A 25,353-nucleotide genomic window follows, 5' to 3' on the forward strand; every position below is an offset into this window, starting at 1 on the left:
TAAACAGTGGTTCATTTGATATTCAGAATATTGCTAGCAATCAAGCATAGAGAGACGAGCTTTTGTTAAGGGAAGTAGATGCATCTATCTCTACATGAGTCTTTGATATAGTACAGCGGCGGTTGATGTTACAAACGGGGGTATCCAAACTAAAAGCGATTCACTGTTTCTGGGAATCCTCTATCCGTCTCCATACTCCAACAAACCCTCCACCCACGATACGGGCTCCGACCTTCGGCCGGCAAACAAGCACACTATCTTCCTCCTTGGGCGCTTCCTCCGGGGTAGAGACACTCTCCACGGCACCTTCGTCAAGAGCCTCCCGATCCTGCTGGACCGACCCTTCACTCATTTCAGAGGACTCAGTCCATGACGAGGGATCCGCGCGAGACTTCTTCACCGCAAAGCGGACGTCCCACTGACGTCCACTGCTGATACCGGGACCCAGCTCAACGACCTTCTCTAGGATGAATGGCAACTTCTGCCGACGGATCAGATCCACGCAATCGCCGATCTGGGTGATACTGGGCATGAAGACAGCGAGAACGCCGTTTTCCTTTAGGATCGGGGCCACGTGGGGGATGCGCTGGTGCGCGGCTGGCATATCCAGAATCGCATATGAGAGGAACGGGTCGGCCGTTTTCTGCGTTAGCGATAGAAGACTAGTTGGAGTGCGAAGTCGTTTCTGCTCTGTTATCCAGTTCTCGACGTGGCCCACGTAGAAATCGACGTTGCCTGCGTAGAGACCCCGTCGGAAACCGCGAACAGTTTTTTCAGCAAGGGCGGAGAATTTTGGGGATACGTCCACGGTGTGGATTATGGCTCTGCGTTGGGTCCTCCAGGCATCCCATTGTTGCTGGATTGGGACGACGGGTGTGTCGTTATTGGGTGTGCTTTCTTTGTTCTTTCCTTCTGGTCCCTCGTCTGGTCGTACGGGTCGGCCTTGGAGGTATTGGATTTGGGATTGAGCTGGTAGGGGCGGGGGTGTTGGGTTTGCTGCTTGAATTGCGCGTGCCAGGTGCAGTGTTAGGGAACCATGACCGGTTCCGGACTCGAGGATTTCGAGAGGCTGTTGAGCGTGTTCATCTCCTTCGGCTGGAGGCGCTACGTGGATATCGAGTAGGGAGACGATGAGGTTGGCGTCCGCGGCGTAGATCTACCGGCACAGTATTAACCATCTGGGCAGCAGCGGAGCTGTGAATGGTGAAAGATCGCATTCATACCGGTGTTACCAAGCGAGGCGTCAGGGCAACATATTCGTCCAGCGTAGGGAGTGTGAGTCGATATTCAGGGCCTGTAGTTGGGGTGGGAGATGATGTTAGGCTTTGATTTGTCTTTTCACGTCCGTTCGAGACCAATTGAAGTTATGCTGACCTTTCTGCGCCTGAATTCGTTCGCGGACTCGCCGACCGATGATGTTGTTATGCTCTAGGTACCCACGCCGGAGATCTGTTTTCTGACCCTGCTGCAGGGGTTTCGTCAACGATGGGGTTTTGCCATGGACGATGGCTCGGTCTCCCTCTAATCGATTCAATTTTGGTTATTAAGGATGAACGTAACAATGCGACAGGACCGTGGAGAAGAAGCATACCTCGAAAGAAGGAGAAATCCGTATCGATAGACCTACGGAACGCAGGGACTGGCTTGGGAGAAGTCAGTCCCAAGGCTCGCCGCAGCGATTGAAGCATACGAGCCATTCAATCTCAATTAGATCCAAATGGCCGTATGACGTGGGAAGATCTTATAGACTGGATTTGATGTTCTTTTCCCGGAATTAGTCTTCGGGTCGGCTATAAAAAAAATAAAAAATAAAAAAAAAAAAAAATTAAGGCCCCATATATCAGATAGCGTGATATCAGATATTACATCAACGGGTAAATTTCTCTCTTTTTTTACTCCGCATAATTCCCAGAAACTGGTTTAGTGCGGTTTACTCCGTACTAAATAATAGTGAACCGCCGCTCAGGCACCACTTCTGTTCAATCAGGCAACTTTAAACACTGCACGATGGCTGAACTACTAAACAGATCGAGTATAGCCACATCGCGGGGTTCTTGTCCTGGCTTCTCTTCCTTTTCCTCTTCACCGGTGGGATGACAATGAAGGCCGTATCCTTTTAGCTTTACTTCCCTCCCAGACTTTTTCTATTCTTCTCTATTTTCTCTAAAAAGAAATAAATCTACCCGGTTATTCCTTGTCTTCGCCGTCACTTCTATTAAATAACTTTTGCTCCGTGTAATCACTCTCATACACCGTCACAATGAGCGCTTCAAATCTCCCTTATATGAAGACTAACCCCAAGATCATCTTCTTCACGGACTTTGATGGGACCATTACGCTCCAGGACAGCAATGACTTCTTGGTACTTGTCTTCCCAGAACCCGTTACAGGACTCCGAGCTAATTGGCCTTGACCTAGACTGACAACCTCGGTTATGGACAAGCAAAACGCCGTCAAGGGAACCTTGACGTCTTGGAGAACAAAGTTAGCTTCCGGTAAGTATCGCGGTGATAGGTGACCTCCTCGAGGCACAGTCTATTAACCCATCTGCTGTTAGGAATGCCTTCCGCGAAATGCTAGACAGCGTCAAGGTTCCCTTCAATGAATGCATCGAGCAATTGAAAAAGAACATGCAGCTCGACCCATACTTTATCGAATTCTACCATTGGTCCAAGCAAAACAATGTGCCAATTGTAGTATTGTCATCTGGCATGACCCCGGTTATTAGCGCCCTGTTCGAAACTCTGCTAGGACATAAGCCCGATGACCACCTTGTTATTGTCGCCAACGATGTGGAAAGCCGCGATGGCAAGGATATTAACACCGAGGGCGGCTGGCAGATTAAGTATCACGATGATAGCCATTTCGGCCACGACAAATCCCTGGAGATTAAACCCTATGCCGCTCTGCCGGACAACGTACGCCCGACCCTATTATATGCGGGAGACGGCGTCTCGGACTTGTCTGCTGCTTCGGAGACCGATCTTTTGTTTGCTAAGAAAGGAAGGGGTGCGTTTTTTATTTTTTATTTTTATTTTTTATTTTTTTTTTTTTTTCTGGAGGTTTTCTTGTTGCTTTTTCCGTCCTCTTCAGGGAGCTGACTATTTTTAGATCTGGTGACCTACTGCGAGCGTCAAGGAACACCTTTCACGATCTTTGAGAACTGGTCCTCAATCCTCGCCACAACAAAGGACATCCTGAGCGGCAAGGTCACAATCAAGAAGGTGGCCCAGGAAGGACTCGAAACCGTCCAGAAAGAGAGGAACTAAGGATAGACAACTGTTCGTGCTAACGGCGAGTCCGTTGGATTTATAAATATAGAGAGAGGGCCCCATAGATACTAAATCTATCGTTGTAGAACCATGAGATAGTGAGCACCCTGATTCATAGTAATTTCCTGATATTAGACTTCTGGCCACTGATGACAGGCCCATGGACCCACAGGGCTCGATCGCCTCGGTCAGGGTGGGCGTGACCGCCTTCTAGACTTGGCGGGATTTGCGGCGACCCTTCAAAATACGGGGGAATTTCGGTCCAGCTGATTTGCTTTATCCTCCATTTTACGGCCCCTTGAGATGACCTAGTGTTAGGTCTTCTCTGTGGCGAGCCCCCAACTCTTCTTTTGTGGCCTGCTATACTTCATCATGCTTCAGCGCTCGGCAGTTTTTCATCGATTTGGAACTTGCCAGGGGTTTTCACTACCAACATGACACGCCGATTTGTATGCTCCCTCGCCTCGGTTTCTATAGCTTGTGTGCGATGTTTGGGTGTCTAACCTGTCGTCTTATAGGTTCGCGCGGGTGTACAACTCGCAGTATTTGCTGTTTGTATACTGGTTTTCGTCGTAACTCTAGATAACCGGTTTCGCGTCCTACCTAACGCTATTCATGGCCACCTCCCTTCGCACTATTCAGGACTCGTCGTTACGGATGTGACCATAAAATCGTGCTCGCATATCAATCCCTTCTCCAAATGCAATCCCATTTCGAAGTCATGGACACAAGTCGACAAGGATCTTTATTTGCGCACAGGTTGGACGTCCACCGCCTTTGTCCAATTTGAGCGGAAAAAGGAGGAGGACCTACTTCCTACGGACAAAGTTGTGATTGATTTAAAGATTAGTCGGCTTGTTCCGGAGACCGCCGAAGATACTAAGGATGGGGAGAAAGATGAAGCCACGTGGGAGCCGAGACCAGGTGGCATTTGGCTGAGACGAACAGCCAAGCGCCACGCGAGTGATTCGCAGACTGCGATCACCTTAGTCGATGTCCTTTTCGGTGCCGATGCGGTGGACCCGCGGATTGGCTGGGAGATCAGAGATACGCCGCTGCTGCTGGATAGTCGGACGGAGGAATTGGAAGCCCGTATCAGTATTCAGAGGGGAGATCCTCAGAAGATGAAAAAGCCAGTTCCCAGGATCAATGAACATGGTCGCTTTAAGATTATGCAGCTGGCTGATTTGCATTTGAGTACCGGTCTTGGATCATGCCGTGACCCTATCCCAGTGGAACCTGTTCCTGGCCAGAAGTGTGAGGCCGACCCGCGGACACTTGAGTTTGTGGAGAGGCTCCTTGATGAAGAGAAGCCCGATATGGTGGTCCTCACTGGCGACCAGGTAAATGGCGAAACCTCTAAGGATGCACAAAGTGCGCTTTTCAAGTCTGTCAAGCTGCTTGTGGATCGCAAGATCCCCTATGCAGCTATTTTTGGCAACCATGACGACGAAGGCAACCTCAACCGGTCGGAGCTTATGGCCATGTTAGAGCAACTGCCGTATTCATTGTCGTCGGCTGGCCCCGAGGATATCGACGGTGTTGGTAACTACATCGTCGAGGTTCTTGGTCGTGGTACTAGCGCACACTCGGCTCTGACTCTTTATCTTCTTGATTCGCATTCATATTCGCCAGATGAACGACAATTCCGAGGTTATGACTGGATCAAACCCAGCCAGATCCGCTGGTTCAAGAACACTGCCCAAGGCCTTAAGAGGAAACACCATGAATATGCATACATGCACATGAACATGGCATTCATTCATATTCCGTTGCCCGAATACCGTGACCCAAATAATCTGTTCATTGGCAATTGGGACGAGCCCCCGACCGCTCCAGGATTCAATTCAGGATTCAAGGATGCACTCGAAGAGGAGGGTATCCTTTTTGTTAGCTGTGGACAGTAAGTCCAACCCTGTTTTGCCCAATCGGTGATGTCTCTGTTACTAATGAATGGACTTGTAGTGACCACGTCAATGACTATTGCATGCTTAACAACAATAAAGACGAGAAGCCGTCGCTCTGGATGTGTTATGGAGGAGGTGTTGGATTCGGAGGCTATGGAGGCTATAAAGATTATGTCCGGCGTGTGAGGTTCTTTGACTTTGACATGAATGCCGGGCGGGTTATGACATATAAGCGACTTGAGTATGGTGAAACAGAGGCTAAGATCGATGAACAGATGATAGTTGACGGTGGTGCCGTGAGAGGGCTGTAATGAAAAGATGAACAATCACGGTGCATTTCATTTCACGTTCTGGATTTGAGAAAAAGACCTACTGTCCCTCAGCTTCTTTGACTGCGTGGTCTAACCTTCTTTACAACATATTGTTACCAATGCCGGCATGCCCTCTGTTTCTTTCTACCCCCCACTCTTTTACATTCTACTCTTGTGTTGTTTATATTATCTTTGTATAGTGTGAGGATGTCAACATATACTGGCTCTGGAGGGCGTCGGCTGGGGGGGGGGGGGTTTTGATTTGTGGAGTACGAGACCGAAGGAATCATTAAAAGAATGCTATTCTTTGTTTGCTACTTGCCTATTCATACATATATTCTCACCACTATCCATGTATTAGGAACGCTGTGTAGGTTTCTCATGGGTAAATGAACCTCTTTAGATATTTCATACGTGCTCGTATAGAGGGCTCCAAGTGGCATTTACTATCTATAAGCTCCCTACCACCATTTCTCGAAGAGAACACGATCACTCCCATCACCCATGAGATCTCGAAGAGCAGCGACAAACTCATCAGTCATCGCAGGCGGACCGCACATATAACAAACCGTCTCCTCAGGCTGGATATCTCCATTCGGGCCGGTAAGAGCCGTACGCAGATCCTCATGATTGATTCTCCGTGGGTGAATACTCAAGTCATCGGGCTGTTCTAGTAGAAGTGGTGACGATGCATCTCGTAAGTTGGTAAGAAACAGATCGAGAGTTATACGTAACCGATGAGATTGAGACTGGGAACGAATGATCTGACGGAGACGAGAGAGAAAGAGGATCTGATCCAAGACAGTTTCAGGGGCCTCCGGGGATGTGGCTTCTGGGAGTTTAGTAGAATAGAGAAAGTTGATATTGAAAGGGTGATGTGAAGCTGGGGTCTCGTCGGCATTGTTATTTAAATGTGAGAGGATGGAGATTAATGGACTTGGGTTTTGGTTAGCATGTTGATATTGAAGTATACTGGATAAATATCCCATGTTGTAGTCAGTAGCGCTAGTGACTTACTTGATACCCACTCCCCCAGCGATGAGAACTACGTTCTTGACCTTTTCGAGGTCTATCCCCGATGGAGGAGGCCAGATAAAGCTGCCCCCGACTCGGATGCACAGCTCCTTTCCCAGAATTTCATCTTTGGGTTTCCAAAGCCAGGCGCTGGCAGGATTGGAGAGTGCCTTTTGAACGGCTAGTTCCACGTACGGGTCTCTGCCTCTTGGGTCTACGGGAGGGAGACCTGTTTCCTCGTCTTCCACGGCAAGTGACTCCGCCGTGGGCTGGAGAGAGGGGAGGGGTTCAGCATCTGCGGGTGTTGAGGTGATACTAAAGCCCCCGGCATCGGATATAGACGGGATGTGCACATCTAGCCATTGACCAGGGGTGAAGGTGAATGGCTGAGGTTGATCAGACTGTTATGGTGTTAGTATATGTTCCAAGTAACTGTGGCTCTTGAGAACATGGGCAACTTAGTGGGACCCAAGTATCAGTACTGGAGAACCGTTGGTAAACCCGTGACAGAACTCATTGATTGGAAAGTAATAATTAATTGAAGATATTATACCTCTTCGTCATTCTGATTTGGTTCCTCTAGAGCTTGCACCCGCGGTGGGATGGTCAAGTGCAGCAGCCGTATGGTAGGATTGACCTCTTCGATATGTGACAACCGCACATTGTACAGAATATTTTGCCGGGGTTCTGCTGCGGTGCGCAATTTATGAGGCACCGACGCCTTTTTACTGGCCAGGGAGCTCATTTCGTGCAGAATCACCGACGGACGGCGCTTATGCAACAGGTTGAGGTTGGGTGGTGGCTTATGGAGTTGGCGGCAACGCAAGAGTTGGAGGGGTCGCATGTGGTACCTAGTGAAGAGATATACCCACTTATGAGTGCATTTGGTATGATTGGTGCTAGAGCATTCAGGTTCCTCGTTTTCGAATCCTTGTAGAGATGTGTGATAGAAAAAGACGTGGGTTGACGTTGAACTTTGGAGATCAAGTGACATTTACATTCAATGACGTCGGTTACTAATACAATACATACAGACACTTTTAACCAACTACTACGATTACATCCACTTTTCATCCTTTTCACTCACTTCTGTGCCAGAAGATGTTGTTACAACAAGATATTCTCAAATGAAGCAGGAAATAAGCACACTTTCTTTGGGTACTTAGTATTTTCCCTCGCACCTGATTTTGTTATGCATGTGGAATCACAGAAGCACACTGGCTAATGTTTAGACTCCCCACTCCAGCGCTTTGCTCTCTAACAGGACAGTCGAAGGAAACTATGAATTCCTGCGGCACTATAGACAAATTTACAAACTAGCCAGTGGTGCCAGTCTGTTGCTCAACCATGCAGATCAATAACTCCATCACACGGCCTAGTGTGTGACGGCCGGCAGCCAATCTTCCACCTTGGCCATCTTATTGGTGATGTGCACCCGAGCCCCGGCTGGTGTTGGCGCTTCCCTGGCGGCAAGCATTGGCCAGATGCATCTTGAGCAACAGTCAACTTGCGTTGCTCGAGAGTTTCTTTGGAATTTTGTCGCCGACTCGAGGTGCTAGTGCCCCTCTTTTGACCCTCGCCATGGGCCATAGAGGTTGGCCCTGGCGACCTGGGTGCGTTCTACTCCATATTTACGGCTTCGTCCCGGCTGATCCTCCAAGCCTTTCTCTGACAGCTGTCTTCCTCCTGTCTCTTTGTGCTTTATGTCTTTGGCCGTTTGATGCGACTGAGTTGAATGCCCAGCCAGCCGGTCTGGCCACAGCGTAACTGTTCACGGACACAAGCTCACGGCGCAAATTCTCTACCTACGTTGTATACGCTACTGATCCGCCAAACCACGGGAACTTGTATCTTCGCGAAAACAAATATACAATCGGCATCATGGTTTACTTACCACGAAAATGGCGCAAACAAAACCTCTTTTATATTCTGATGGCTATTGAGCTTCCCATTACTATTGTCATCCTCACATTCACTGGGATTGCGTCCCACGATCTATACCGGACCAAATTATGGCAAGATGGAGCAGACAATGGCTTCAACAGTTCTCCCGATGAGATTCTCTATGCTGCCGCGAATCATAGGCCCTATAAAGTTCCTATGGTCTGGGGCTCTTTGTATGTATTAGTCCTTTGCCTTACAAATGATTTGGTCTGAATCGTGCAACAATCACTAATAACATTGTAGCATAACGAATTACAATCTAGTCCTCGGTGTTTTGAGCACCTTCATTTTGATAACCAAACTCCCTCTCCATATCCTGCGGATTTTTTACCCCCCTTTGTCAGTGTTCGTCCACGTGGGACTGTTCATCGTATATATCGTGTCGGCCAGTTATCAAGCTGGTTCTGACAAGTCGGATCCTAAGCATATACAATCTGGCCCGCCATGGTATATTACGAAGTCGTGCAGTGTTGCTTCGAATAAAGATAATATCGGCTATTGCCAACAAGCCAAGGCGCTCTTTGGTTTTACTATCATTATCATGTGGGTGGCACCTAACATTAAAATGAATGTTTCGCCCCTTAGCCCAAGGTAACTGATATTATATTCATAGTGTTCTTTATTTTGTCGAAATCATCGTGAGCCTCCACTCCTCCTGCTTCTTGACCAAGGAGGAAAAGGCAGAGCGCGATGAACGCCGCGAAGAAAAGAGAACCATGAAGGAGTACGAAGATATGGTTCTCAGAACCCCCAGAACGTTCCCCATGATGAGTCCTGCGCTGCCTTCAGGGGGTGCTACGCAGATGATGCCTACCATGTCGTCACGAAGCCCTGAATTCAGTACCTTCGGGAGTGGATCGTCGGATCTCCCGCTCCGGGACCATTTCAGCACACCAAACCCTCGTCCGCCAAAACAGCAAGAGTCATCGGAAACCTTGGCACCGGGGAACCAACCTCAGATGTACTTTCCGCCACCTCCTAAGAAGGCGGCTAAGGTGTGAATGTACTTGGAAGTCCGTAAACTGCCCTTGAAAATCTAATATCAACACGCTCATATGAGAGCCACTTATATTTCTATCTCACTTCCCGCTTAGCGATCGATTTGCATGAACCGGGTGTTTTTTAGTCCTCGTTAGGGCACTGGCAGGAGGAACTCATGAATGCTCACGTATTATGTTTGGACCTTTTCTTTTCATGTCATTTTCCCTAGCTGTCATCTGTTCATTATACCATTATCGCGACAAGAGCAACTGCCATAGCTGACTGGCTAATCATGCCCACTTCCAATCTGATTGAATACAAAAAAGATAGTAAACCGGAAGAGAGCCTTAGGTATCCATAAGTCTCTTAAGTTCCAAAACTTGGACCATACATAGTTCTCTCACAGCACAACTGCTGGAAAGAATTTGCCGTCACCATCGAACAACGCCGGGATATACATTGCTCACGAAAAATAAATAGTAGGACGGAGCAAAATGCAGGGGGTATCGCCGCAGGAACATGTTTCGCAATGCAGGAACGAGGAGTACAATGTTACAGGTATTGCCGATTCCACGTAGTGGTGGTGGCTAAACTTTATCTTGTCGTTTCTTTTCCTTTTTGGCCCAGCGTACTGGATATGCCATTAGTCTGGATACTTGCGATGAAGAGGAAGAAAGGGTGCATGGACTGGCAACTTACATCCGCATGCATTACACAGAGTCTTGGGTCCCTCAGGTCCTTTTCTCCACTCAGGAGAGTCTGAGGTTCCGCAATCGGTACACATATATTCACCCTTCTGTCTTTTCTTTCGATCGCCGTCCGGAATGACGCGGGCCTGCTGGTCTAGCTTGGCAGATTCCATATCATAGTGGATGAGGCGACCCTGGCGAACGCCAGTGCTAAGCCCCTGGGAACGTTCACCATCACCGTAGTGTAGACCCGTCAGCATCTCGATTCCCTCGATATGAGACATGTCCTCCGCTTGGGCAAGTCTGTCGGCAGCATTCTCCAGGTACGACCGGGAGTCGGGATCATCGTTTGTGAGTGTATCAGATGACTCGTTCTCCTCACCAGACCCAGTGGTTTCGCGGAACGATGACAGATTGGAATTGGATCGGCCTGAATGGGAATTGTGGCGGGAGGAGGAATCGCCCGTGGAGTCGCCTGCATAAAACTGTTGCCCTGATGCCAAGTCTTCTTCCTCTTCTTCCTGCCTTAGCTGTGCTATGCGCCGGTTGAGTCGCACGTTCTCGATTTTATGCTCCAGAAATGAGTCGATCAGCTGAGAGCCCCGCGTGGGATAAGGTCGGCACAGAAGAAAAACGCCAATGCAATCCTGATCTGGGTTTTCGGAACCGTCGTTCGGTTTGGACATTTCCATATGCGGGTGACCATGTGCCTCCAAGAGACAAGATGTATTGCTATTGTTGTCTTTCTTGCGAAACCGGAAATGGCAAAACACTGGACGAGTCGTCGTGATACACTCTTTGATCTCCTCGGCAAACATAGTCCTATCATCATTGTGTATAAAGCGCTCCAAAGCGTTCTGCTGTAGTTGGTTTGCGTCGTAGCCGGTGATGGACTTGCAAGATGGCGATGCATATAAGATCATGCCATCGGGGCCGAGAAGTAGTAGCATATCTTTCATCTCGGTCAACACACGCTGCGGCCAGCCCTGTTCATCTGCCGGGTCGGATGAGGCCTGCGCGCCCGCAATGCCGGCCGGCGGTAGTGGAAGTTTTTGAACATCTCTTGTAAAAGAATCATGATCCTCGGCCTGCATTCTGTGCTGATGATTCTGCGTTACCCCACTCTCGTGTTCGGCAGCGGTCCAATCCATCGTTGGCACCAGGGAAACCAACGATGTTTTTGCGGAGAGGAAATATTCTCTCGGACATGAGGAATGGCCACCGTGGGATTGCAAGATACACGAGCCACTAAGGCTGCGATAGAGCTGTCAATTCCGGTGCTGTATAACGATGCCGGAGGGCCCACTCGCCGCGCCAATGAGATATGGTCCACCGTTCAACAGGACCGACACTTCTCGTCCACTGCTGGCACTCAGGGGTCCCAGGCAATGATAAGGATTCAATTGGTACCAACCAGCTGACGCCCTTTGGCTATATGTACGAGAGCCATCATTTCCTATTGTGGGTAAGAGAGTATAGTACCTGAGCACATGACGGGCGGCTTGACATCTGTCAAAAGTACTTCCTAAATTCAATTTAATTCCCGACTTTAGTTGGTATCGCCACCACGTGATCGCGCGCCGCTTCCCCGCGTCAGCTCTTAGTGCCCGTGACGCGCAGCATCAAGTGCCGAACGCTGACCTGCTTCTCCGAAGTCCCCGAAGACGCTGGTCGTGCAGTACTATCTCCAGGGCACTTAGGAAGAACGAGGTCATTTAAAGGATAAACGGGGGACCTCGTCCTTCTAGCCCAACGTCTATTTCCCCACGTGTGGTTACGCGTCACCCTCAAGATGTGAGTCGGGTGTTGTGGTCCTGTCCCCCGTCTTGCACTGACAAACGAGCAGGTGTAAGTGGTGCGGCGATCGACTGCGGGGCGATGAATCTAATATACTGACCCATACCAGCGAAGATAGATAAGCTTTCAATTCTGGGGTAAGAATATTTCCCGAAGGATTCTCGTCACCGATCGCTGATTCATTGTTTTCCTTGCTTTAGAGTTCGCTCCTTCGACAACACCCGCAGCGAAACCATCCAGTTCCACACCCCTCTTACGTTGATCGTCGGATACAATGGATCAGGAAAGACAGTACGGGAATATCCAGACCAACTGAAGCAGCAACACTTCCACTAATCGGACCTTAGACGATTATCGAATGTCTCAAATACGCCACCACCGGCGACCTCCCGCCAAACAGCAAGGGCGGTGCCTTCATCCATGACCCGAAGCTATGTGGGGAGAAAGAGGTCTTGGCTCAAGTGAAGCTGTCGTTCAAGGGCACATCGGGTGCGAAGATGGTATCTACACGGAGTCTACAACTTACCGTGAAGAAAACTACCCGGCAGCAGAAGACGCTAGAAGGCCAGCTGCTGATGATCAAAGATGGTGAAAGGACAGCTATCTCGTCGAGAGTTGCGGAGCTGGATCAGATCATGCCTCAGTACCTCGGGGTCTCCAAGGCCATCTTAGATTCTGTGATTTTCTGCCACCAAGACGAGAGCTTGTGGCCTATGAGTGAACCTTCAGTTCTGAAGAAAAAGTTCGACGAGATCTTTGAAGCGATGAAGTACACAAAGGCTATTGACAATATCAAAGCTCTGAGGAAGAAGCAGAACGAAGAACTTGCCAAATACAAGATCATGGAACAACACGCTAAGGAGGACAAGGAGAAAGCGGACCGAGCAGAAAAGCGATCGATTAAGCTACAAGAAGAGATTGAAGCCTTACGTGATGAGACACATCAGCTTTCTCAGGAGATGCGACGTGTTGCTGAGCTAGCCGATAAAGCATGGCGAGAGTCGGAAAGCTACGCCCAAGTCCTTGGTACTCTAGAAGGAAAGCGTATTGAGGCAAAAAGTATTCAATCAACGATTGATAATTTGAAAAGACACCTCGTCGAGCTTGACGATTCGGACGAATGGTTACAGTCAAATCTGGAGCAGTTCGAGTCCAAGCAGCTTCAGTATGAACAGCAAGAAGAGGCTCAAAAGGAGAACTACATGGAGATCAAAGAGCAGATAGAGCGGACGCGGCAAAAGCTAGGTGTCAAACAAGCAGAATACGGCAAGTTTGAGCATGACAAAGCCAATTTTGAGCGGCAGGTTGAACGGAGACAAAGGATGACCAAAGAAATCGCACGTAGCAACAATATTCGGGGATTTGACAACATTCAGGACCAGGGTGATGTCGATGAATTCATGAGGAAGGTCAGAAAGTTACTGAAAGATCAGAACCAGACCCTCGAGCGGGTCAAGCGGGAGGCACAAGGCGAACTGCACGAAGTGCAAACGGCTCTGAACGATATTGCACAGCAAAAGTCGGCATTGCAGGAAACCAAGAATGCTGCTAAGCGTCAGATAGCTGCGAATGACAAGGAGTCGACCACCTATCAAGGAAAGCTTAATGAAATCAACGTGGATGAAGGTGTCCAAGCGGCGCTTGAAGCCAACATTGAAGACATTCAGTCGCACCTGGGTCAAGCTAAGGAGCGAGCAAAATCTGCTTCGTGGGACAAAGAAATCCATGACATCAATTCTGAGATCCGAGGCCTTGAAGATGAAAGTTCGCGCTTGAACTCGGAACTCATCGATGCGACTAAACGGGCCGGTGACTTGGCACGATTGGATCATCTAAAGAAGGAATTTAAGGAGCGGGAGCGCAGCCTGGAAACTATGCAGGGCGCTCACGGCGAACGTCTCTCTAAACTCGTCAGCCAAGACTGGAAACCTGATACTCTGGAGCAGGAATTCCATAATGTACTGGAAGAAGAATCCAAGCAGGTGTCGCGCGCTGAAAACGAACGAGACGGCGTCAGCAGGGAACTAGAACAAGTGGAATTCAGACTTAAGAATGCCAAGAAGATTTTAGGGCAACGACAGAAGACGCTAAAAGAATGCATCGAGGAGATCCGTGAAGCTATCAATGACGAACCCGAGGAATTTCCCGAAGTTCTCAAGCAACGACAAGCACAGCTTGATATTGCGAGAAAGGATGCTGAGCAATATGCTGGAATCGGTGAGTATATGGCAACTTGTCTGGAAACTGTAAAACAGTCGAAGGTATGTAGGCTGTGCCATCGAGGCTTCAAGAATGATGCCGAGCTGCAGACCTTCAGAAACAAATTGGAAAATTTGGTTAAGAAGGCTAAAAGAGATGCCGATGACGAAGATGTGAAGAACTTAGAAGAGGACCTTGAGGCTGCACGCGCAGCCAGCAGTTCTTACGATACATGGTCCCGTCTTCAGCAGACGGAAATCCCGGAGCTGGAAAAGGAAGAGGAACAATACGTATTACAGCGTGATGAGCTTCTCAACCAGTTGGAGGATCGCGACAAGATTGTCAGCGAAAAAACTGAAAAGAAAAGAGATGTCGAAGCTCTCTCCAAAACGGTTAACACGATCGTCCGGTATGATGGTGAATTGAAGTCCATCCGTTCCCAGATACAAGACCTTTCCTCTAAACAGCAGGATACTACCTCTGCACGCACGCTCGAGGATATTCAAGATGAGATAGCGGCGATTGGTGAAAAGTCCAGGGCTTTGAAGAAGAATCTGTCGAAGCTCACACATGACAAAGAGCAGACACAGTCGGAGATCAACAATCTGGAATTGCAACTAAGAGATGTGAAGAGTAATCTCGACAATGCGAAATTCCAATTAGAAAGAAAGTCCGACCTGCTCACTCGTATTGAAGAATACAAAAATCTCAACAACCAACAACGAGAAGCAATCGCAAAAGCTGATAGGGATATTGAGGATTTGACCCCTGAGCTTCTCAAGGTCCAGGCTAAGTACGATGATATTAGCCAGCGGGCCGAGGCACGCGAAAGAGACCTGCAACAAACCATCTCTCAGATGTCGGAAAGTGTACATCAGCTAGAGCTGGCAAACGAAGAGATTGATGCATATAATGAACGGGGAGGTCCGACTCAACTGGAACGCAGTAAGCGCGAACTCGAGCAAATCGAGAAGCAGATTGGCCAGCTCGAAGCCGAACAGGCGGATATCACGAAAGAGATCAACAAGATATCTTCCCAGCTGAAGGATAGCGAGAACACCAAGCGTCAATATGCGGATAATCTCACGTATCGTCAAGCAAATAGGGCGCTTGATGAGGTCACACAGGAGATCGAACAGTTAGCAGCCCAGAACGCAGAGGTTGATCGGAGTCGGTTCAAAGACGAGTCAGAACGTCGGACCCGCGAACATAACGCACTCGCTGCAAAGCAAGCCGGCAGGATGGGTGAGATGAAATCTAAAGACGATCAACTGATGCAGCTTCTCGCCGACTGGAACACGGACTATAAAGATGCGGCGTCCAAATACAAGGAAGCACACATCAAGGTGGAGACTACTAAAGCGGCGGTGGATGACTTGGCTCGCTACGGAGGAGCCCTGGATAAAGCCATCATGAAATACCATGGCTTAAAGATGGAGGAGATCAATGCCATTATCGGAGAACTCTGGCAGAAGACGTACCGAGGCACTGACGTTGATACTATCCTTATCCGCTCCGATAATGAAAATGCCAAGGGTAACCAGTCTTATAACTACCGAGTCTGCATGGTCAAGCAGGGTGCGGAAATGGACATGCGTGGACGCTGCAGTGCGGGACAAAAGGTGCTCGCAAGTATCATTATTCGCTTGGCTCTCGCCGAATGCTTTGGGGTCAACTGCGGCCTCATCGCGCTGGACGAGCCGACGACGAATCTTGACCGGGACAATATCCGGTCCTTGGCCGAGTCCCTCCATGATATCATTCGCACCCGTCAGGCGCAGAGTAATTTCCAGCTCATTGTGATCACGCACGACGAGGAATTCCTGCGGTATATGCAGTGCGGAGACTTTAGCGATTACTACTACCGGGTGTCTCGAAATGAGAAGCAGAAGTCGATCATCGAGAGACAGTCCATCGCAGAGGTAGGCAGCGTTCCCAATCTCTTTTGGGGGGACTCTCATGCTAATGGATTGCAGGTTATGTAATTCTCACCGGACTGGACCGAGGGGGTGGATTGCGGTGGTGTAAGGGGATCTTGGTTGGCGGAGTGATCATAACTGATCATGAGTGGGCATCTACTAGGGCGTGAAATGAACTTCACTTGACTATTTTTTAGATGCTATGTATTTATATTTACCTGGAATTAATCGAGAGATACCTTCATGCGCCATGTGACTTGCCCTGAGTCTGAGCCCTAACTTCCTAATAGAGAACGGCATCGGAGGCGGCGAAACATACCCGATCCAGTCGTCACGTTCAAAGAAAAACAGAAACAGCAAAGCAAAGGGTCCAATCACAGGCTCGGAACCAGAAAGTCGACTTGACTCATGCGATAGGAATTGCTTCGAAAGTACATTCCCACCGTCTTGGATGAAGACCACTCTCTCATCCGGCCTTCTGCGCTCAGCACGACGAGCAATTGCCACCCCGGGAGTCGTCAGCCTCCGTCGTCGGGCCCTGACAGCGACAGCGGCCGTCCGCCCAACAATCCAGAAGATTAATATTCTTAGTACTAGTAGGACTCACGACCCCACCATCCCCCACTACCGCCACTCTTCTTCGTCTTCCTCCTCCTCCAACCTCAGTGAGTCGCGCTCGGTAGACACGATGGGTAAGGAAAAGATCAACTTCAACCTCAAGACCCCTAAGGGCACCAAGGATTGGTCTGGGTCCGATGCCCTCCTCCGCGATCGCATCTTCACCACCATTGCCGATGTCTTCAAGCGTCACGGCGGCACCGCGCTGGACACCCCCGTCTTCGAGCTGCGCGAGATTCTCGCCGGAAAATATGGCGAGGACTCCAAGCTCATCTACGACCTGCAGGACCAGGGTGGTGAGATCTGCTCCCTCCGCTACGATTTGACCGTTCCCTTTGCCCGTTGGCTCGCCATGAACCCCGACGTGCGCAGCATGAAGCGCTACCACATTGCCAAGGTGTATCGACGGGATCAGCCCGCCGTCAGCAAGGGTCGCATGAGGGAGTTCTATCAGTGTGACTTCGATGTCGCTGGTACCTTCGACCCGATGGTCCCCGATGCCGAGGTCCTCAAGATCGTCACCGAAGTGTTCGAGGGGCTTGGATGGCAGGGTCGTTATAGCATCAAGATCAACCACCGGAAGATCTTGGATGGTGTCTTCGAGGTGTGTGGCGTGCCAGCAGAAAAGATCCGCCCGATTTCTAGCGCGGTGGACAAGCTGGACAAGATGCCCTGGGCCGATGTCCGGAAGGAGATGGTCGAGGAGAAGGGCCTTGACGGCGCCGTTGCGGACAAGATTGAAACATATGTTGTCAAGAAGGGTACACGGGACCTTCTGGAGACTCTGTTGAAGGATGAGGCTCTTCTGGCGAATGCCTCCGCCAAGGCTGGTCTGGAGGATATGGGTCTGCTTATGGACTACTTGGAGGCTTTCGGCGTCCTCGACCGTATCTCTTTCGATATGAGTCTTGCTCGTGGCTTAGATTATGTTCGTTTCTTCTTTTCTCATATCTACCTTGGTCACATTTTTACTAATCGGTTGACAGTACACCGGTGTCATCTACGAAGTCGTCACCGAAGGCTCCGCACCCGCCGTTTCATCCTCTGCTGCCGAGGCGGAGAAACCACAGAAGTCATCCAAGAAGAGCAAGTCCAAGGGCGGCAATGCCGACGACGATGACAGATCAAATGACCCCACTCTGGGAGTAGGAAGTGTTGCCGCTGGTGGCCGCTACGACAACTTGGTCGGCATGTTCTTACCCAAGGCCCAGATCCCCTGTGTTGGTGTCTCATTCGGTGTCGACCGTATCTTCTCCATCACCAAGGCCCGCCTCGAGCGTGAACAGAGCGCCCAGGCTCTGCGCAACAGCGAAGTCGACGTTTTCGTCATGGCCTTCGGCGGCAAGGGCTTCACCGGCATGCTGAAGGAGCGCATGAACGTTTGCCAGACTCTGTGGAACGCCGGTATCAAGGTAAGCCCCGGTTCTCGATTTGGCTTGTTGAGCCTAAAACAAAAAAAAGAAAAAAAGAAAAAAAGAAAGCGCAGACTAACTTTTCCAACAGGCCGAGTTCTCTTACAAGGTTAAGCCCAAGCTCCCACAACAATTCAAGGCCGCCGAACAAGGCGGCGTCCCCTTCGCCGTCATTTTGGGTGAGGACGAACTCGCCCAAGGCAAAGTCCGCGTCAAGGAGATGGGTCTCGAGGAAGGCCACCCTGAGAAGGAAGGTGTGCTGGTGGATCTCGCTACTCTCCCCGCCGAGGTAAACGCCCGTTTGGCGAGGAGGCAGGATCAAGCGTCCGCTGTCACACAACAGCTCGAGGGCCTCAATGTTGGTGCTTCGACAAACTAGATTTACAAAACAAGAAGATGAAAAAAAGGAAATGACAATACCCGATTTGGATTACAATGTTTACTCCTTGTTTGGGGCTCGTAAGATGCAAAGTAGAATGTCTTTAGGAGTGTTTCAAGAGTTTTTTTTTTCATTCAGAATAATGTACATATTGCAGGCTTGGCCTCGTATGATAGATTCTATACAAGGTCATATTTGAGATATAGGTAATACACAGGAGGGAGACAGATGACTAAAAGGGAGTAGTGAAAGATACAGTGAGGGCCCCTCAACCGCTCAATCAACCCTCAGCATTCTTCATCAAGAATCCCTTAACAAAAGGCAACCGATCAATGATCTCCAAACCCAGACTGCGACCCCATGCAACAGGCCCCTGGCCCGGAACATTGTAAAGCTTGTGCACCATATCACAGACACCCCCGATCTTAGCATTAACAGCCCATCGTTCGGCGGTGTATCTCTCTAGAGAAAGAATATCACCGATATCCATTCCATGGTCGACAGCGTATTCGATCGTCTTGGAGAGGGACGCCACATCGCCCATTCCAAGGTTGAGGCCTTGTCCAGCGAGCGGGTGGATCACATGGGCGGCATCGCCGACTAAAGCAACGCGCGGCGAGATGTAGGTTGATGCATGTCGGAAGCGTAGAGGGAAAGAGGCCACACTGCCCTCCTGCACGCCGTTGACCATGGGCGGGACGTGGGAGGCTGGCGGGGTATGTTGCAAACGCCAAGTCAGTTCACTCTCGTGTGAATCCTCGTAGTCCGATGCAGAGGTCGCTGGGCGCTCCATGCGCATCATGTACTTGAGGTCGGTCATAGGGAGACGGAATGCAGCGTTAACCATGGCGATGAACGCTTTCGGGGAAAGAGACTTGAGATAGGCGGCGTTTTCTACCGTGGTGGACCACACTAGCGTTGCGTGGTTGTTGGGGAGTGGTAGCAAAGCAACCGGGCCTCCGAGGGAGGGCAGGAAGCGCTGGTAGGCGGTTCTCGTGCCGATAGGGAATGCGACCTGATCCGGGTCGGCAAGGGAAAGAGTCGCGACGACGCCGTGGCGGTTATAGTCCCAGCCCTGGGTTGCGATGTCGGCGAACCGGCGGACAGGGCTGTTGATACCGTCCGCACCGACTAGTAGTCTTGCGGCGATCCGAGTCGGGGGTTGCGATTGTGCTGCGCCGGTTGGAGCGAGGGAGAGAACGGGCCAGGCTGATAGGTCCGGTCCGTCCGGGTGGTCCGTACCGTTTTCGATAGATGAGACGGTTGTGTTCGAGAAGATTGAGACATTCTCGTCTCCAGATGCTGCGATGCGCGACAGAAGTCCGCGGACGAGATTGGCGTTTTCCGTCATTGTCGCGACTGTGGGAAGATTTTCGAATGGGGATGAATCCGCGGACCAGTCGAAAGTTATGCGCGAATCTGTTTCGCCGTCCCATACTTGCATCTCCTGGTATTCTTGAGCTCGGTCGGTGTCAAGGTGTTCCCAGGCACCGATCTTCTGCAGGAACGACACGGAAGAGGGCGTTAGGCTGCTGACTCTGTTCGAGAATTGCTGTGAATCGAGGTTCCAGGCGCGAGCTTTTTGGAGATCCTGGGTCTCGACGAGGGCTACCCTGAGCTTTGATGTTAAGGGAGAAGCACCTATAGATATACATTAGTCTTCCGCGCGCCGATCTGAGTGAATTGGAAAGAGTTTGTAAAGAATGCCTTACGCAAAGCTGCCAGTAACCCTAGACCTGCTGGACCACCTCCGACACACACCACATCGTAGACATCGGGGGCCTGGTCCGGCTTGGACCCAAATCTTCTACGGCCCACAAAGCGGCCAGACCGACAAGAGGGGCAAACATAAGGTCGGAGTGCCGACCGAGTAATTGGCCGCATGATGGATATGCGTCTAGGTTCAGGAAACAATAAAGTTGGATGTTCGGAGAAGGCAGTCGGCGATATGGGGTGACGATGTGCAAACAACGCAAACAGAAATCTTTCTACAGATGGCACATCTCTAATGCGCAGAGATAATCTTTCACCATGTTGGAAATCGATATCTATGCCTAATTACTGTATACGGCATACTACCAGCCTATAACGCATGAATATACAGCTAATAGCACATACAGGCTCATTTATGACCGGGCTCCTGATATAGTGGGATGCAACGAACATATCTAGGGTTCAGTGGCTTCCGGTGTACCGCCTGCCTGAAGAAAACATTCTGCCTGCCCTGACTAGGCGGTATATGCACGAATCTTATGGCATATCGGATCAGTTATCGTTTTCAAATTCTATGAAGAAAGAATATGACGACATTCCCATTAGCTTAGCAGCTATGGAGTAGTATAAGAAGTCACGATATCAGGTATTGACATATCTGGACACCTTATCTTACTTCTCATCTCCTGAAACCAAATGCGGAACCGAGTGATAATATGCCTGCCAAGTCAAACAAGTGCACTATTGCAATTTCAGACAACGTGCACAGGCTTTCAGTGTCGCTTTATAGATCCGTTAGTGTCAAAATTGTGTATTGATTTCCTAGAACACCACAAACGTCAGCTACACAACAATGAGCATGCCCACAGCCGCTTTATGCCTGGTAGAATGAACTCATTACTGTGAACTGGTCCTATTCAATCTTTTGACAACTTCTTAGTTTTATCAATCGCCTTTATCTGGGGTAATTTTGCAAAACTCCTGGGCCATGACTGGTGGATATTGCTGCTGTATGTCTTCTACTGCAATTCATCAACGAAGATGGGTATTTAGTGTCCTACACATAGTAACCGTCTTAAAATTCGAGTATATTTTGATCGTCAAGTGGCTTGACAATTCGGTGTTATTAAATCCTGTCACAGGGTCAGCTAATATAGAATTGGGTCATGACATTCTTGTTGATAGCACTATATAGTACAAAGTAAATCCAAGACATGATTAACGGTACCTTCGCTCAACCCTAAATGACTACATCCAGTGTCGATCATACCCCTCCACGACACTCAAGTAAGATCGGCTTCCCTCCCTGAAGATGTAATCTCTCCCGCATCAATGAGGTCCAACATACATTGACAAACTCCGGCAGGACAAGGCCACTGTAACCGTCTGCCACCTGGACATCTATCCCGGCGCGACGCCATGTTCCCCTCCTATGAACCCATTCCTGACATATGCTTCGGAAAATAAGCAAAACCACGGATGATTATATCAAAACGAGCTATAAAAGAGCGTTGCAGGTGCCCTGGCCGATTGTATCAAAATGGAGTACGTTACATCTATATTTCTTGGCAACCACATCCCTCCAGAAGTATGACCGATCATTTCCATTCAGTTGGAGCTAATTGTATGTATGTATGTATGTATGTGCTATACCTTTCTAGACCGGCTATCTCAAGATGCACCACTACTGCAAACATCACCACATCGAAGCGAGCTTACGTTGGATAGCTACCACGGATATCAATTGGGTTGGGGCTGACTGCATATCGCCCGAAACCTAGAGGATCTTGAGGTAGAAGTGGCACGAGACTGGTGGAGCTGTCATTCACTGAATAAAAGGCATTGTGCGTCTTACTGGGCTGTCAAAGGGGGGTCTTTAGTTGGGGTTATCCTGATGGGATGGAATCATTTGTGGAAACACACCCCCGGGCATGTACGAAACATTAGCATGTACTCTAGCCCAAGAATGCCATCTGCAGAGAAGGCTGAAACAAACCCCTTTGTGCAACCCCTCAGTTGAAGAATGTGCCACCGGGTTATAAATAGCACCCATGTTCTACAGCAGAAGTGATAGTGATAGTTAGTACTTTCTGAGTAAGAAATGTAAGATATCGCGTTGAAAACAAGGGCGTGATGCAAATAGGTCTAGTGGATGCTATATATAGATTGAATCCACCACCCAAAAAAACCCCTCCTGCGAGGGATGGTTCAGGGTAAAAATCCCAAAGTTCCCCTCGGATTAGGTGACAGTCAGAAGTAGGATCAAAAAGCATAGACTAGTTCGATATTAATTTAAAATCATGGCGGATGTTCTGCAAACGGCCCTGTTAATCTTCCGCTGCACATGTCCAATATTAAATAAATAATAAATATCGAAGAAAAAATAAGATAGAATGAAATAAAAGACTCCCATTCTTCAAGTTCATTCCCTTTGCCACGTAATCGCCCATTCTCCTCAGGTGATTGATGCCTATTTCCATCTATACACAGCCTCAATACTTGACGCCCCAAACATGCATGACCCTCACTGATTGAACTGCCCTTCCACCACCAATTCGATTCATCAACCAACCAACCTCGCCTTCATAAGCGCAGAACTAACAACGACAACCTACACAAATCAATAAACTTCAGAAAAAGAAAAGAAAGAAAGAAAGAAGGGGAAAAGAAAAGGGCAAAAAATGACATTCACTACTTCCACAACGACAACCAAAAAGAACAAGAATACTCCAGCAGAAACAGCTCTGGACCTCAGCGCCAACTTCGCCAACAACCGCAAAGGCGCCGTGGGCTATGACCACGAGGTCTACCTCCAATTAACGGCGGGGAGGAACGCTGAGAAGACGCCGAATCAGGTGTATCGGGAGGTAGGTCGATTGCTTTTTTTTTTTTTTTTGCCCTTTTCTTTTCCCCTTTCTATTCTTCTCCGAAGGACAGGATGTTATCATCTACGATATGACGTGTCCCCTCATGGATTGAACTTGTGTTTTCTTGAATAGGAACGTGTTCGGCAGAGGACTACGAGGGCTTTGGATCCCGCAATTTTGGATCCGCAGGGGGAACCTGGGCCTGTGGATTTTGAGTGTGCGGAGCACGAGGGGGTAAAGGAGCGGTTGAGGTGATTCGATTCGGGCTTCTGCATTGCATTACTGCTGCTTCTTCTAAAGGGGTTGCTGCGATTGGTTTATGGCATCTGCAAGGAAGATAAAGCTATCATGCCGGGTTGTAAGCTACGACAGCGTAAACTGTTATGGAACAGTGACAGAGTGACCGTGAAAAGGAGTACCGGGTAGAGGGAATAGATCGAAGCTGACAAGAGGGGGCGCAAATAAGAAAGAAAAAAAAAATAAATCACTCGTTCATGTCACATCAAGTATATCATCCACGCACTCATCGTGTTGCAATACTCTCCCGTGGGGCGGACGCTTCGTGATTCTCATCTAAATCACCTTCCATCTCCGCGACAAACCTCTCCCATGTATTCAACACTCCTTGGTAGAAGTCAATATGCTTCTCGGCCAGCGCGCCGAGAGTGTCCCGGAATTCAGCCGCCTTGATCCGTTCGAAATCCGCAACTTCACGGACAACCTCTTCATCGAACATCTCTGACGTGGTCTTAGCAGATTCTACTTCGCGAGTCAGCTCGTCGATGCGCAGCTCTAATTTCCGGACCCGCTCCCGGCGTGACTGCTCATGGTCGACACCACGCATATCTTCCATCTTGGAGCGGATGAAGGACGCAGGCGATGAGGTCAGGGGGTTAGAGGCATAGTAGGATGATGGGTTGGTAGCGAGCGAATCGCGCTCGCTCACGGCTTTGTTGCGGTAGTCCACTAAGGCTTCAAAGTCGAGTTGCTTCTGCTCACGGGTTTTCAGAAGTGCCTTAAGAGACACGATGTAGGCCTCCATATCCCGGAGCGAGCCAAGGTAGTTCTGATCCGTGTGGTCTTTGAGACCTTTAAGCCCGCGTCCCGTCTCTTCCACCGACGCCGCGAATACCTGTAGGGGAACTTCAACATTCGGCTCCAGAGACACCAGTTTGCGGAATTGCGTCGCGAGGTCATTGTAGTCGGTCTCCAAATCGGACTCGCGCCGAGCGACCCTGGCGACGATCTTCTCTACGTGATTGAGGTCTTCATCCAATTTATCTGCCTTCTCCCGAACCTCAATGAACCGGCGATCGGGCTTGTGGACTTTTGTAAACGCATTTACGAAGGTATCGGTAAAGTTGTCAAAAATCCCTGGGGTGCCGGTATTGTCCGTCGGATTGGTGGATGTGCGAGAGGTGTGAAGCCGCATATGCGCATTCCAGTCGGGAGATTCTAAGAAGATAGCAAGCAAAGGAGCCCGGCGGAGCACCGGATGCAATGCCAAGCGCTTTAGGAATCGATGTAGCGACCAGGCACGTCGTGTAGTAAATTCGGGCCCGAACCGATCCCCCCGCACGTATTCCATCTTATGCTTGTCTGGTAGAGGTGGAACCGCGCAGGCAGGATACTCACGATAGAGCGTCTTATATAGAAAGAAGAAATCTGTAAAACGTCTGCGCACTGCAAATTCTGACCTCTGGAAGGACTTGAAATCGGTCTGCGATGCCCCTTTGGTCAGTACAGTGAACTGTTTGCTGGGCAACCGAGGATGGATCTCCGGTCTGCCATGGAAAAGCCGGAGCCAACTCCCGGGGAAAGAGGGCAACTCACTTGTGTTGTAACCAAGTAAGAGATATATGCGTCTTTGGTACCGTCGTTCTCTTTCAGTGGTGAATCCACCCGACATTCCAACACCCCATCTCCGATACCTGCTAGGTCGACCGCATCCGCCAGTGGCCCAGCTTGTGGGTTTTCGTGAGCTGAGCTCATTCTCCGTTTGCCATTGGCATCGTGACTGATTGCAGGCGACTCTTCGGCATCAGTGCCCGAAGTAGTTGGACGAGAGATATCGCTCTCTGGTTCGTGTCTCCAAGAGACATTGTCAAAGTCATCGTGCTGATCCATCGAGGGGTTGCCGTTAGGGAAGCGGCAACTTAGCACCGGTAATTGTACAAGTCAAAAGAGACTCGTAAACAATTTATATCACTGGAGAGACTCGATAGAGAGGAACTCGGGATATGAGGAGCTATGGCTGATGGTCGTAGATCGATAAATGGGAGGTTGAGAAGTTGCGGAGGCAGCAGTGGAGCAGTCAATTGGAGAAGCGGC

The 25,353-nt window shown here is 49.5% G+C and overlaps 10 protein-coding genes across 10 annotated transcripts; 4 read left to right on the forward strand and 6 right to left on the reverse strand.

Annotated features, from left to right (window-relative positions):
• Positions 1-160: 160 nt before the first annotated feature.
• BDV37DRAFT_268586 (tRNA (adenine-N(1)-)-methyltransferase) lies at positions 161-1,697 on the reverse strand (the record flags this gene model as incomplete). Its single annotated transcript, XM_032084208.1, has 4 exons — positions 161-1,156; positions 1,224-1,323; positions 1,356-1,521; positions 1,592-1,697. 4 exons carry the CDS (start codon positions 1,695-1,697, stop codon positions 161-163), a joined length of 1,368 nt encoding a protein of 455 aa, XP_031945476.1.
• A 563-nt stretch (positions 1,698-2,260) lies between these two features.
• On the forward strand, positions 2,261-5,490 carry BDV37DRAFT_268587 (uncharacterized protein; the record flags this gene model as incomplete). The annotated part of the gene is made up of 6 exons (XM_032084209.1): positions 2,261-2,362; positions 2,419-2,495; positions 2,558-3,009; positions 3,112-3,248; positions 3,791-5,175; positions 5,238-5,490. 6 exons carry the CDS (start codon positions 2,261-2,263, stop codon positions 5,488-5,490), a joined length of 2,406 nt encoding a protein of 801 aa, XP_031945477.1.
• A 375-nt stretch (positions 5,491-5,865) lies between these two features.
• BDV37DRAFT_190175 (FAD-dependent oxidoreductase) lies at positions 5,866-7,459 on the reverse strand. Its single transcript, XM_032079648.1, has 3 exons — positions 7,058-7,459; positions 6,508-6,905; positions 5,866-6,426 (listed from the first exon to the last, which is right to left on the reverse strand). Exons 1-3 carry the CDS (start codon positions 7,346-7,348, stop codon positions 5,952-5,954), a joined length of 1,164 nt encoding a protein of 387 aa, XP_031945478.1. The 5' UTR covers positions 7,349-7,459; the 3' UTR covers positions 5,866-5,951.
• A 52-nt stretch (positions 7,460-7,511) lies between these two features.
• BDV37DRAFT_238937 (uncharacterized protein) lies at positions 7,512-8,621 on the reverse strand. The gene is made up of 2 exons (XM_032080898.1): positions 8,166-8,621; positions 7,512-8,117 (listed from the first exon to the last, which is right to left on the reverse strand). Exon 2 carries the CDS (start codon positions 8,092-8,094, stop codon positions 7,846-7,848), a length of 249 nt encoding a protein of 82 aa, XP_031945479.1. The 5' UTR covers positions 8,095-8,117; positions 8,166-8,621; the 3' UTR covers positions 7,512-7,845.
• On the forward strand, positions 8,241-9,761 carry BDV37DRAFT_190215 (uncharacterized protein). The gene is made up of 3 exons (XM_032079649.1): positions 8,241-8,621; positions 8,692-8,991; positions 9,062-9,761. Exons 1-3 carry the CDS (start codon positions 8,386-8,388, stop codon positions 9,447-9,449), a joined length of 924 nt encoding a protein of 307 aa, XP_031945480.1. The 5' UTR covers positions 8,241-8,385; the 3' UTR covers positions 9,450-9,761.
• A 255-nt stretch (positions 9,762-10,016) lies between these two features.
• BDV37DRAFT_279110 (GATA transcription factor LreB) lies at positions 10,017-11,269 on the reverse strand (the record flags this gene model as incomplete). Its single annotated transcript, XM_032086260.1, has 2 exons — positions 10,017-10,060; positions 10,129-11,269. 2 exons carry the CDS (start codon positions 11,267-11,269, stop codon positions 10,017-10,019), a joined length of 1,185 nt encoding a protein of 394 aa, XP_031945481.1.
• Positions 11,270-16,721: 5,452 nt separating this feature from the next.
• On the forward strand, positions 16,722-18,442 carry BDV37DRAFT_268591 (histidine--tRNA ligase; the record flags this gene model as incomplete). The annotated part of the gene is made up of 3 exons (XM_032084210.1): positions 16,722-17,579; positions 17,638-18,063; positions 18,155-18,442. 3 exons carry the CDS (start codon positions 16,722-16,724, stop codon positions 18,440-18,442), a joined length of 1,572 nt encoding a protein of 523 aa, XP_031945482.1.
• Positions 18,443-18,582: 140 nt separating this feature from the next.
• Positions 18,583-20,338, reverse strand: BDV37DRAFT_190293 (putative ubiquinone biosynthesis monooxgenase (Coq6)). Its single transcript, XM_032079650.1, has 2 exons — positions 20,155-20,338; positions 18,583-20,083 (listed from the first exon to the last, which is right to left on the reverse strand). Exons 1-2 carry the CDS (start codon positions 20,324-20,326, stop codon positions 18,723-18,725), a joined length of 1,533 nt encoding a protein of 510 aa, XP_031945483.1. The 5' UTR covers positions 20,327-20,338; the 3' UTR covers positions 18,583-18,722.
• A 2,364-nt stretch (positions 20,339-22,702) lies between these two features.
• BDV37DRAFT_190300 (uncharacterized protein) lies at positions 22,703-23,411 on the forward strand. Its single transcript, XM_032079651.1, has 2 exons — positions 22,703-23,022; positions 23,155-23,411. Exons 1-2 carry the CDS (start codon positions 22,837-22,839, stop codon positions 23,275-23,277), a joined length of 309 nt encoding a protein of 102 aa, XP_031945484.1. The 5' UTR covers positions 22,703-22,836; the 3' UTR covers positions 23,278-23,411.
• BDV37DRAFT_190304 (sorting nexin-4) lies at positions 23,350-25,311 on the reverse strand. The gene is made up of 2 exons (XM_032079652.1): positions 24,856-25,311; positions 23,350-24,742 (listed from the first exon to the last, which is right to left on the reverse strand). The coding sequence occupies exons 1-2, from the start codon at positions 25,147-25,149 to the stop codon at positions 23,546-23,548; spliced, it is 1,491 nt and encodes a 496-aa protein (XP_031945485.1). The 5' UTR covers positions 25,150-25,311; the 3' UTR covers positions 23,350-23,545.
• Between the last annotated feature and the right edge of the window lie 42 nt (positions 25,312-25,353).

This window comes from Aspergillus pseudonomiae, assembly GCF_009193645.1.
Source record: "Aspergillus pseudonomiae strain CBS 119388 unplaced genomic scaffold BDV37scaffold_7, whole genome shotgun sequence".
NCBI lineage: Eukaryota > Fungi > Ascomycota > Eurotiomycetes > Eurotiales > Aspergillaceae > Aspergillus > Aspergillus pseudonomiae.